This window comes from Panicum virgatum, chromosome 3K, assembly GCF_016808335.1.
Source record: "Panicum virgatum strain AP13 chromosome 3K, P.virgatum_v5, whole genome shotgun sequence".
Classification (NCBI taxonomy): domain Eukaryota; kingdom Viridiplantae; phylum Streptophyta; class Magnoliopsida; order Poales; family Poaceae; genus Panicum; species Panicum virgatum.
In genome coordinates, this window is record NC_053138.1 from 4,858,206 (window position 1) to 4,869,670 (window position 11,465).

General features: G+C 44.7%; 3 protein-coding genes and 2 non-coding genes across 7 annotated transcripts; all 5 read right to left on the reverse strand.

Annotated features, from left to right (window-relative positions):
* Positions 1 to 1,112: 1,112 nt before the first annotated feature.
* LOC120701651 lies at positions 1,113 to 1,238 on the reverse strand. The gene has a single exon (XR_005686214.1). It is a non-coding gene; the product is annotated as a small nucleolar RNA snoR86 (small nucleolar RNA).
* Positions 1,239 to 1,345: 107 nt separating this feature from the next.
* On the reverse strand, positions 1,346 to 1,466 carry LOC120701650. The gene has a single exon (XR_005686213.1). It is a non-coding gene; the product is annotated as a small nucleolar RNA snoR86 (small nucleolar RNA).
* Positions 1,467 to 2,173: 707 nt separating this feature from the next.
* LOC120696983 lies at positions 2,174 to 3,338 on the reverse strand. Its single transcript, XM_039980063.1, has 2 exons — positions 2,717 to 3,338; positions 2,174 to 2,609 (listed from the first exon to the last, which is right to left on the reverse strand). Exons 1-2 carry the CDS (start codon positions 3,298 to 3,300, stop codon positions 2,495 to 2,497), a joined length of 699 nt encoding a protein of 232 aa, XP_039835997.1. The 5' UTR covers positions 3,301 to 3,338; the 3' UTR covers positions 2,174 to 2,494.
* Positions 3,339 to 4,241: 903 nt separating this feature from the next.
* LOC120696984 (probable calcium-binding protein CML28) lies at positions 4,242 to 5,174 on the reverse strand. Its single transcript, XM_039980064.1, has one exon. The coding sequence runs from the start codon at positions 4,896 to 4,898 to the stop codon at positions 4,386 to 4,388; it is 513 nt and encodes a 170-aa protein (XP_039835998.1). The 5' UTR covers positions 4,899 to 5,174; the 3' UTR covers positions 4,242 to 4,385.
* A 401-nt stretch (positions 5,175 to 5,575) lies between these two features.
* LOC120696979 lies at positions 5,576 to 10,564 on the reverse strand. Of its 3 annotated transcripts, none has more exons than XM_039980058.1 (15): positions 10,103 to 10,564; positions 9,836 to 9,910; positions 9,580 to 9,708; positions 9,410 to 9,483; positions 9,025 to 9,118; positions 8,721 to 8,763; positions 8,393 to 8,455; positions 7,726 to 7,955; positions 7,340 to 7,460; positions 7,163 to 7,263; positions 6,932 to 7,045; positions 6,549 to 6,719; positions 6,327 to 6,470; positions 6,115 to 6,260; positions 5,576 to 5,990 (listed from the first exon to the last, which is right to left on the reverse strand). In XM_039980058.1, exons 1-15 carry the CDS (start codon positions 10,426 to 10,428, stop codon positions 5,842 to 5,844), a joined length of 1,980 nt encoding a protein of 659 aa, XP_039835992.1. In that variant the 5' UTR covers positions 10,429 to 10,564; the 3' UTR covers positions 5,576 to 5,841. The 3 variants fall into 3 exon arrangements, with proteins under 3 accessions (XP_039835992.1, XP_039835994.1, XP_039835993.1); XM_039980060.1 differs by having other exon boundaries at positions 9,836 to 9,995; positions 10,103 to 10,466; XM_039980059.1 differs by lacking the exon at positions 8,393 to 8,455.
* Between the last annotated feature and the right edge of the window lie 901 nt (positions 10,565 to 11,465).

Below are 11,465 nucleotides of genomic sequence, written 5' to 3' on the forward strand. Positions count from 1 at the left end.
TTTTCGCTATAGCTCTCTTAGCTTTTTGGAAGAGCTTCCGCTAAACGTCTTAGCCCGCGATTTTATACCTTGGTAAACACTCTGTTCGCTTCATCTTCGCTGCATCCCGCCAATAGTATTTCTCTCCCACACAAAACCAGCACCAGCCAGCCGACAGTACTTTTCTCTCACAAAAAATCAGCACCAGCCACCAGCACCAGCCAGCCGAACACAGTGAAAGCTGGCTTTTTTTTTGGCGACAAGGTAAAGGCTGGCAATCGATGCGCTCAACTTTATATTGTTTTCTGTAGAAGATGAAACATTGGTTTCTGAAATTGAAAATTATTCAGATGCGTGGCCAAGTCATTGTGAATTGTACAGAAAGTTTTTCTAGGTGCTGAATAACCTGGACTTAATCTGAGTAGTGCCCTCATGACAACTATGCAATTTCTAAACAAATTTTTGCGAACTTTTTTAAGAAAATGAGGTACACTGTGAGAAGTTGCCAATCCAGAACATGGAACGTCCTGCTGAAAGTCGCCACTGAGCGGTACTCGTACTCTCGTAGTCTGTTGTCCTCGTCTATCACTCTCCTCCTGCTTGTTCCTCCGCTCAATCACCGCTCAATTCACTTCCTCCGACTCCAGTCAGCGTCCGAGGTAGGGCTGGATGGATGCGGTCTTGTAATTTTTAAAATTGACTATTCTTGTGTGCATCATAATCCTTTGCTCTTAGCATCTGCGTGTGTTCATCCAAGATAACCGTCAGCTCATGTGCTGGAGGGCATTGTTTCCGGTCGTTCGGGTTGAAAGTTATTTTAGGAACCCTTGAAATGCTATTAGAATCATGTAATAAATCACAGTTTTAAGTTTATCATCCCTGAAATTTGTCTGCTATCTATGGTGGGTGATCATCAGATTTGTTCGTTATATATTTAAAACCCTGTAATTTGTTCATTGTCCAATTTCCATTCATCTGTCCAATGTACCTGTCAATTGTCCCTTCAGATTCGTTACATAAGAACGAAAAAATAGCATATGTCGATTCACAGTTCACTATGATTCACCAAAATCCCAACAGTTAAAAATAATTGAATCAAAGCTTCAGATTGAGTAATAAGAGAAAAAAAAGTAAATGTAGCAGCGTGTTCGAGGCCGTCACAAAACAGAGGAATCTACGCGGCACGGAGAACTGCATGTTCGAGTTCGTTGTCGCCAACCTTCAATGCAAAGATCGCCACTAATCTGGCCCCTTTGCTCTGCAAATTGGCTAACCAACTTTTTTTTTCTTTTATAATCCAGAGTATATATGTAATAAGAAAAGAGGAAACAGCATTGGATATTTGGATTGCGTGGCAAAACAAGAAGATGTAGCAGCTTGTTCGAGGCCGTCACAAAACAGAGGCAAATCTGCGCGGCACGGAGAACTGGAGTTCGTTGTCGCCAACCTTCAATGCAAAGATCGCCACTTTTCTGGCCCCTTTGCTCTGCAAATTGGCTTCTTTGCGCCAAATCTTTCAATCCAAAACTGACCCAAATCAACAGACCCAAAACAAAAAAGCCTCAGAAAACGCCCCCAAAAAACCGAACACATCTACCCATCGGATCTCCCGCAGAGAGAACGAAACCAAACCAGAGCAAAACCGTGAATCGGATCTAGCAGACTAAACAGCAAGAAACGAGACGGGAAGAGATCAACAGCAGCAAGAAACCACCGGGAACATCCGATGGCGGCGCAGCAGAGGGACGGCAGGGGGGATTCGAAAGTTTGGGACGCACGATGGCTCGTTTTTATAGGGGGGTTTGCCCAGCTTGGGGCGGCGGCGAAACCCTAACCTCGACTGCTCGAATCGTCCTCGTCCGTGCGTGATGGGCACCGGCCCTTGTGAAAAGCAGGCCCGCTCGCCGGCCCGTGCCTACCAAGTTTGGGCCTCTATTGGGCTCGCCTACAGAACAGGCCTGATTGCTAAAATGCCCTGTTCTGTTCATAGTTGATGAGTCTTAAAGTTCTTATTAACATGGCTCCATGCTCATCTATGGCATCATCTATTGCCTGTATGACCCAGCTAATCGGAGCCAAAAAAAAAAGAAGTTTGTTTATATACTGGCTTGGCTTCCGCCTTTTCTTGTTGGTGTTACAACTATTACGAACAGAACGGAAGCGAAGCAAATTCCTCAAGGCTGCAGCGCAGAGATATCGGTTCCTTAAGGATAATCAGATGGCAACTGTCACTGAAATGAAGGATCATATGAAGAAACCTCATTCTACAGATAATGGATTGGAGATGGACAGAGTATTATGATGGATCATTGCACATTTGACGTGCTAACATGCGACGAGGTTTCTTCCCACAACACCAAAAGGTTGATCCAATACCACATGCCAACATGTACTACGCAGGATAGACCGCAGATGCAGAACGAAAGTTAGACCCCAGATGCTTCAAAAGCCTGATCCCAAACTTGTACCCTTCTTCAGCACCGCCGAGCAGAGCAGCGTGCCAGCGTTCAGGACATCAGGTAGATCGCGACATGAGGCCGCCGATGTCGCAGGTGAGCTTCTCCTCCTGGATCACCTCACCACCGGTCTCTTCATCCACCATGGTGCTGACGTCCAGCGTCATGTAAGGCCTGCATCAATCAAACATGAAATGAAATGCACATACACCATATCACTGTCCAATGTCCACAATTCCACAAGTACTAGAAGAACAGAGGATGATGGAGTTGTTTGTAACCGTGCAACGTCTGCGATGGTGCTCGGCGTTAGGTCGGGGAGGAGCCCCCGGAGCATCTTCATCATCTGCGCGCGGAACAGCTTCATCTCGCAGCAGGACATGTCGTTGCGGTCGCCGTTGGCCGTGAACTCGATGGTGCCCTCGGAGACGCTGCCCTGGTCGCCGACGTCGACGCGCACGCACTGCGCGAACTGCTCGCGCCAGCGCAGGCGCGCGCACGGCGAAGGACCTGTAGTCCACGGCCCAGCGGGCCGAGCAGCTGACCTCGACTCCTCAAGCTCCGGCGCGTCCTCGCGGTCCGTCGAGCCGACGTCGACGTCCTCCATGGCGAGCAGCTTGAGCCGCGGGAGGAGCACGACCACGGCGCGGCGCTCGACGCGGCAGTCCTCGATGCGCAGGCGCTCTAGCAGCGGGCACCACTCGCCCGGCACGAGCGGCACGGCGACGGTGACGCCGGAGAGCGTCAGCGAGGACGCGCCTGAAATCTTCACAAAGTAAAATGAATTCATCTGTGATAGTTGATGATACCTGCGCCTGAAATCTTCCTCGCCGAACAATGCATTCTCATTGAAGTAATCTCGCATGATTTGTTCGTTCACCTCTTCTCTTTTTCGATTCTTCAAAGCATAACCAAAAACAGATCCTCGCCACCGCCGTTTATTGCCTAGTCCCAATGCCACTGCAGCAGCGGTGGTTTCGAGTTCTTCCTCTTCCCGACAGTTTGCGGCAGACGTACCACACATCCCCATCTTGATGTACCTCCAAGCCATGTTCAAGAGTGAAGAGGCGACGGGCTGCAATAAAAGAAATTGAAAAGTCAGTACCTTCCTCCACCTTTGATTCGATAGCAACCATGGCTACCGTCGACGATAAAGAAAACACCACCTAGAATCGCCGGATCTGGTGAAAGGCAAGCGGCGCGCGGCGGACTTCCACCAGAGCCCGCGAGCCAACTACCAGGGGAATGGAGGTGCCTCTTTGCCTATGCTATTGGAGCAGAGCCAAATTGCCTACGGTAGCCATTTTCCACCCAGTAGTTATATCCTCCATTTGGCTGCTCTGTATGCCTACTCTTGTTGGAGTCAGCCTGATGAGATTCTCTTGAGAAATGGGGATGGTGGCGGGATCCTCTCGCATTTGGAAGACGCGCGCTGCTGTTCAAAAGTTTTCAAATCCGAACAGTATCCCGCCATTTCACCTGCTAACGGTGGCTGTGAAAAAAAATAGCGAAAGGGGGCTAGTTTTGAGACACAGGTGACAGGTCCCATTTCAAAAATGCAGACCCCCGTTTTGGAATTTTGAAATTTGCATCTAAATAAGGTATAAGGAGAGGGTAAATTACGCATAATTCTGCTCATATTGCAACTCCGAATGGATCCATAAGCAGAGTAGAAAGATATCAAAATTATGAGCCAATTACCAAACGAACATTTCACGGTTCGATAGCACTAGAGGTGACTTGACTTTGTTTCTACATATACAGTTAAATTGAACAACAATTTTACCCAAGGAAAACAATCCAACAAAAACCAATAAATGAATTAGCGAAATAATATCAGGTTGCCACATTACCATGCCCAAGGAAGAATGAATAACTAAAAATATCTACACACGCTGTGAGTGTGAGTCAAGCAAGGCATCCCCCTCGCCATGCCTCCGATCATCATCATCATCTACCTAGCGCGGCGAACCCTCCGCCGCGCATCATCTGCTTGAACTCCGTGAAGTCGACGCGGCCGTCGCCGTCGGCGTCCACCTTGCTGATCATCTTGCGGCAGTCCTCGGCCGTCCGGCCCTGCTTCAGGCCGAGGCTGGCCAGCACGGAGCGCAGCTCCTCCACGGTGATGTAGCCGTCGCCGTTCTGGTCGAACACGTTGAACGCCTCCCGCATGTCCTCCTCCTCGTCGCGCTTCTCGCCGTCGCCGCCCTGGCCCTCGCCGACGATGGAGCGGTACAACATGCCGAACTCCTCCACGTCCACGCACCCGTCGCCGTTGGCGTCGATCTTGCCCATGATGCCGTCCAGCTCGTCCTCGGGGATGTAGATGCCCAGGTTCCTCAGCGACTCGCCCAGCTCCTTCTTGGTGATCTGCCCGTCGCCGTTCTTGTCGAACATCTGGAACACCTTCCTCAGCTCCGACGAGTCCATGCTGCTGCTCGTGCCCGCCCTGTCTTCTTGCATTACTTACTCCTCTGCTCCTCAGATCGATCGATAGATCAGCTTGATTTCTTGTTACTGACTCCGGGGATTGATTTCCTGCATATACTTATGCGCGATTCCTGGAAAATGGCAAGGAAGGATCGGCCGGTAAACGGTTTTGTTCGCCGGAGAAGAGAATGTTGTGTGGTGTGGAGCAAATGGCGGTGTCTATCTTTGTCATGCATTCAACTGCTTGGTAATTGCCATTTTTCGTATGTTTCGGTGGATGCTACAAGAAAACCAAAGGCTTTTTTTAGAGAGCTCCACCTCCTATTTTAGTTTACCTGTGTCTAGAATTCTATAAATAGTTCATAAACACCGAATAACGTACTTGGATACAAATTTTTTTCATCGACAACCTCATTTCCTACAGTGCATATTTGATCTTCTTCAATATTGAATACAATAATAAGTGAAAGCCTTTTATCCTAAGCAAGATGGAGTATGCTGCTTCAATATCCTATATTACCAAAAAAAAAGGAAAAATCTGCTGCCTTCTGAGCAACCAACATAGACAAACAACCGTAGATACAACTCAAAGAAGGGTTCAGATTGGATTATAGACAGGGCATACCAAAATCTTAATATGATTATTCCTATTTTGATGAACACTATAAAGGATTGCTCGTTATTAATCACCTAAACCTAAACATTCTTCATGAAGCATACATCCCACACCACCATTGCATTTTCCTCATCTGCCTTACCCAAATCAGTTATTCCTTCTGTTCCAGAATACATCACGTTCAAAACATCAACATTGCTACAATGTCAAACTTTTACTATCAATTTCTTTGAAAGAAAACAACAAATCACAACTACATATCATTGATGCCCAGATGACACAACAAACTTATCATTAACAGCATAAGTCTGAAGAGACAAAAAGCAGCATTACACAGTTACCAATATTACACTAGTCGGCTCATGGGTCATCGTCGTATGGAGCATAAGTGCCCAAGTTCGATGGTAATACCAGGATTGGCTTTCCATGCTTCTTGAATTCAAGGAACCCAGGAAAAATAGTGTCCGACAAACGAAAGTTGCCAGTCAGATCCACTCGATCCAAATTACCTGAAGCAAAGGAAAGATCGATTAGTTATCAACCAGTCTCGATTGTCCGGTGCCTATACAAATTTGCCTTGACTGTAGATAAGCAACAAATAATAATTTAGTAAACTATTTATTTTCTTATTACATGTCCTCTGCTTCAAGGCGTTACAAATGACCTCCAATGACTCAGGCGGTAAAATGTTGGCTGCTGCATTGACTGAGACAAGGTTTGGTGCTTGCAATATTAATCTGGAAACAAAATATGCTGCTCCGATCCCACCACGATTCTTACTGCAATATATAGACGAAGCCAGTGAGGAAGCTGACAATATGTTGAATGGCAGTGTTTGTTTCTACCTGATGTTGATATGGGAAAGAGCAACTTCCATTGGCAATGCTTCCTCGAGTTTTTGGAAACCTATTGTCATCAGGTCAATATCTTCAACATTTAGATCCCTTACATGCGAACCCAAGAATTTGGCCAACGCAGGTGCCACAGAACTGCAAGTGCATTCCGATCAATACATTAACATAAGTGAAAACAACATGATAAAATGCATGAAAACAGATACTACTCACCTCCCTAAAGGATTGTCTGCTAGAGATAACATATCAAGTGGTTGCTTAACTGATGTGAGGCACTCAAGAAGCTTACTGACACCAATACTGGACAAGTCACAATTCTCCACATTTAATCTCAAAAGTGGATTTTCCTTTTCAATTGCCCATGAAATAAAAGGGAACAACGATCTGCAATTTTATGTGCAGCTGTTGAGTGCTTCAGTAACTCAACAAAAAACAGTTTAAATGAGGCAACAAGTTATCACAGATATTCAGAATGACAGTGCATGTTCGATTGATGATATCTAGAGGAAACTGAAGACACACATGAAAACACAATTCTACTTTCTGTACTGATTACATCAGTGTACAGATGAGTATTCTGCTATGTCAGACAGTACCTGATACCTTCATCCATGATTGGATTGCAACTTATATCTAAATCCCTTAAGTTTGGCAGTTTTATCAGAATTTTGTGAAGATCTGCAACATCATCCTTTTGCAAATTATTATTCCTGAAATGATAAGAATCAAGAAATAGAAAAAACATAATTAGGCCATCAGAAATTCTGAAAACAACCAGCAACATGAGTCTTTAGAACAGCCAGGTTATGGTAAGGACAGAGAAATACCTCAGGTTAAGAATGGACAGGGAGTTCAAAGAAATATCTGATTTTAGTGCTAATGAGGAGCTTGTAGAACTTCTGTTCATTTTTGAAAGCCAGCCTGGAATCTACAAGAAACAATCAATTTAACGGGTAGAGAAGATGTAAAATGATAAAAAAGAGAAGGTTTTCCTGTCAACCCACATTATTGTCTGATATCTCAAGAGTTTGTAAACCACAAGATGACTCGAGGAGGGTGTGAATAAGCATTTGAGCAAATGATGGCTGCATTTTACTATCATGGAGTGACAGCAGGTGCAATGACCTGAACATTCATAAGAATTTAACAGTGTTTAAATGTTTCACATTGCAATGAACTGCATTGAGTAACCATACAACAAATGCATATAAGTTGCAATGATAAGTTAGCTGAGAAACACATAAGTGGTCAATACCCCATGGTTAATACTAATGGTAAGCTGACGTAGAACAATAAAGGAATAGAAATATGGTTCATATTCTTTTGTCAATCCTTAATATGTATATTAAAATAAAATCAGTTAAGCATATAAATGGCATGGAGCGCTTACTTGGCAGATGATAGAAAATTTAACAGACCAGCAGAGATGGTCAGAGGCCTGGTTTCACAGATAGGGGATGATATAATACGTAATTGTTTGATCCCATGGCTTTGAGATCCCTTTTGCAAAACAGCCACGCAAATTTTTTCCATGACAGCAGGATAAAGCTGGCAGTGGATGAATTCAAGAGATAGCAGTGTCTCTACATGGCAGCTCAGAAGCAGACATACACCATCAACCTGTCAATGAAAATTCAGAAGAAGAAAAAAACCCTGGAGCCATTAATATCTTACTGCCATATTCACTAAAAAGAACCATAAAAAACATTGGACAATTAGAAATCATAGAGAAAATGGTAGTATATTAGTATTGACATAATTTAATCACTAACAATATCTGTAGCTTGTTTCAGCTTTTGATATATAATTCTCATTTGGAATGCTTATACACCGAGCCTCAATAGTATCACCAATTCTGATAACACATGCAAAAATAATCTGGGAATTTATTCTGTTTTTCTTAGAGTTGAAGAGAACATGATCAAATAAAATGTTGAGCATTTTTTTTATGCTTTCACTGAATTTCAGAGAATGATTCTGATGCCTTACATTTTTGTTCCAGATGGTAAGTTATTCAACAGCAAATCTATTATCTCAGGCATGAGGCATAAGATTACCTCAGGCTCTGCTATAATTCTTATGAACATTAATCTCTCCAGCTTGCAATGCTGAAGCAAGTCCTGAGAGACAAAGCATTCCCAGCAGTCAGAATACAACCGTCAGAACCTCATACAAAGGATTCACCACATTTCAATATATATTCAATGATCTGGATGATAAATGTATTCTGGAACCATGTATAAAGAAAGTTGCATCAATGATGTAGATACCCCCCATTTGACGAATAACATGGATGCACACAACAGCTACATAAAAGAATAGAGCGGAGAGTCAAGGAGCTCTAAGCTTCTATACACAATACAGCATCAGCATTTAAGCACTTACATAAGTTTCTGCAGTGCAAAGAACGCCTTGCAGTCTCAAGCACCTGGAAATAAGGAAAAAAGTCGATATTAAAGAACTACAAGTGACTAACAAAAGTCAAAAACAGCAGGTGCGTGCGATTAGACCCGCTGTTACATCAACACTGTAGGACATATAACATTACATATCCAAATTATTATAGATATCAATAAGTCCTCAATCATGTGTCCTAATGAATTGAATATTCATAATTAGCAAGTGCTGCAAGAAAAAAATAGAGCTAAAAAAGAAATGAATATGAACAATAATTGCCGCATGCTGGCACCTTGCATAGCAACCAAATCTGCTAAATTGATATGTTAGTCTTGACTTCTGTTGAGAAATGTCCTCGCAATGGTAGATGGAATTCATGATTTTAGCTGGTAAATCATGGAAAAATAGAAATGTCATTGCAGCAGTGGATGGTTCATCATAGTTTTAGGTAAAGATATTTTCAAATAATCAAAGTTAGTCCTGCTAATCTAAATAACAAAAACAGTAAAGTCACCTCAACAGGAATTAGGTAGCACACTGTTAGATAAAAATATTTTTCATATGGTTCAGGTTTGTTTCTAAAACTAAACTACATGACAGATAACAATTAATCAGTTAACCAACAAGTAACAACGACATTATGGCATACATGTCAGGAAGGGATAGTGGATACCAACCTGATATACTCAACTCACCAATACCCCCACGAAAAGAAGGAAGCAAGGCACTTTCTGTAGCTTCATCCAGGCACCTGTAAAAGGTAACAAAACAAAAAATGTGTGATGAAGGGATTAAAGAATTTCATTCAGAAAACCCAAACGCAAGTCATTGTAATTTGTAAACATACTCTTGTAAATGCTTTTCCCAGTACTGTTGCTGCCAATCCACAGTGACCACACTATCATGCCCAGGCTTAACACCAAGGGGCCAGCGAAGTTTGAACAACGACTGCCAAGCTGTGTTGAAATCTTCACACCTAAAGTCACCATCGTATGCGTCAGATATTGGAACCAAACACTGATGATTCTCGTTGGCAGTCCAATATGGAAGTTTTGAAGAAAAAAATGAATTTTCTTTTTGCATAAATGCCTGTAAACTAATACCTTGAACGCTTTATCCCACGTCTGTGGCCATCTTGCCCTCCAAGTCCAGCAGTAGTATCAGCAGAAGAGCAGCACCTGGAATACGCGCAATTACAGGCATAATTACCATCTCTCCCTCTACGAGGATTCACGATTTTGTCAGAGAAAACACCAGATGGCACTGCAGATGTAGAATGGGAATAAGAAAGGATTTCAACTTAGGAATGGTGCCGCCTTCTGGTTGCTGCGTACTACTAATTGGGACAGCAAGGGAGATAAGCAGGGTACCGGGCATGGGCAGCGTGATGGAGCGACTCGAGCGCGGCGGGAGGGAGCCGGGACGCCAGCAGGTCTACAAGCTCCCAGGGAAGCGCCTCCGCAACCTGCTCCGGGCCCAGGTGGTCGTCGTCCGCCTCCCCGCCGCCATCTTCTGCGAATCCGCCACGACCACCGCGGCCGCACCCTCCTGGCCATCCAGTTCGACCCGCGCCCGCGCCCGCGCCCGCGCGGTCGCGGGTGAGACGGGCGGCGACCGCGTCCAGGCACAGCGAAAGCAAGCTTGGCGCCGGACCCCCCACCTCCACTGCCGACTCCTCTGTGCGGTGCTCCGCCATACACGTCCACTACGCCTTCCGAGTTCCCGCGAACCACCCCGGTGCGGCGCGCCGGCGCGGCTGTGCTCCCTCCGCCGCCGCCGCCGCCGTCCTGTCGGATGGCTAGATTTTTCGACCCGGAGAGGGCGACGGCGAATCGGCAGTGTGGCCTTGTTTGGGCCTGTTTTTTTAGTGGCGGCCTTGGTTGGGCTTGGTGGGCCTCATTTCCGAGAGGAGGCTTGGTGGACCCGGACAGGCCGAAAGCCAGGCAGGCTATTTGGTGATGGAGTTGGGCCCACAATACATATGCTCAACAGTTTTTGACTGGGACTTTGACCAAGTCTTGGGCCTTTGTGTTAGCTTGGTGACTTTCTTAAGACTGCAAATGCCAAATAGCCACACATCACCGGTCCAGCTGCCACCATGGCCTTCACTTTAAAAATTTGCCCCACCACCACCCAAACAAAACCGTAAATCCTGAGAACCAAAAGTTTCAAACCCATCCCTAAAAGATCGCAGGAGGCAGAATATTGCGCAAATACTAAGAGTCGCTCGGGCGACTGGCAGTTAAACTATCACATAAGACTCAATAACTATCTTTTGTTCTGAAACAAACTTTTTTTTGTTCCCGAACAATTTTTTGTATTGCTAGAACAATTAAAAAATTATTCCGAAATGAAAAAAATTATTCTGAAATAAATTTGACTATGGGCCAATTTATTGTTAGGCCGAAAACATAAAAAATCTGGAATAGGGGAGGTTTAGTGCGATAAGTCGCTGGGGTCACACGGTCCCCAATATTGATTTGGAAAGAAAGAAGAGAAAATTGGGACGCCGGAATGAAATGAAATACCAAGGGTCATTTTTTTAGATCACACAGTACAACTCAGGCATTCACAACACACGCACACTAACACCCCTATGAACACACGTACGTAAACCCTACCCATATGAGTATCTTCGAAAACTGAGTCGGCAAATTCTCGAGATTGACGAAGTTACCACAGGCGTCTCGCTGTCGACGGGAACGTCGCCTACCACTGAATGCACAACGCCGT

Coding starts and splice junctions, on each gene's coding strand:
- LOC120696983 (XM_039980063.1), bottom strand. CDS start 3,300: ATGCGAGATTACTTCAATGAGAATGCATTGTTCGGCGAGGAAGATTTC. Junction 2,610..2,716: donor ACCATCGCAGACGTTGCACG/GTTACAAACAAC, acceptor TGATTGATGCAG/GCCTTACATGACGCTGGACG.
- LOC120696984 (XM_039980064.1), bottom strand. CDS start 4,898: ATGCAAGAAGACAGGGCGGGCACGAGCAGCAGCATGGACTCGTCGGAG.
- LOC120696979 (XM_039980058.1), bottom strand. CDS start 10,428: ATGGCGGAGCACCGCACAGAGGAGTCGGCAGTGGAGGTGGGGGGTCCG. Junction 9,709..9,835: donor CGTGGGATAAAGCGTTCAAG/GTATTAGTTTAC, acceptor TGGTGACTTTAG/GTGTGAAGATTTCAACACAG. Junction 7,956..8,392: donor GAATTATAGCAGAGCCTGAG/GTAATCTTATGC, acceptor TTTCATTGACAG/GTTGATGGTGTATGTCTGCT.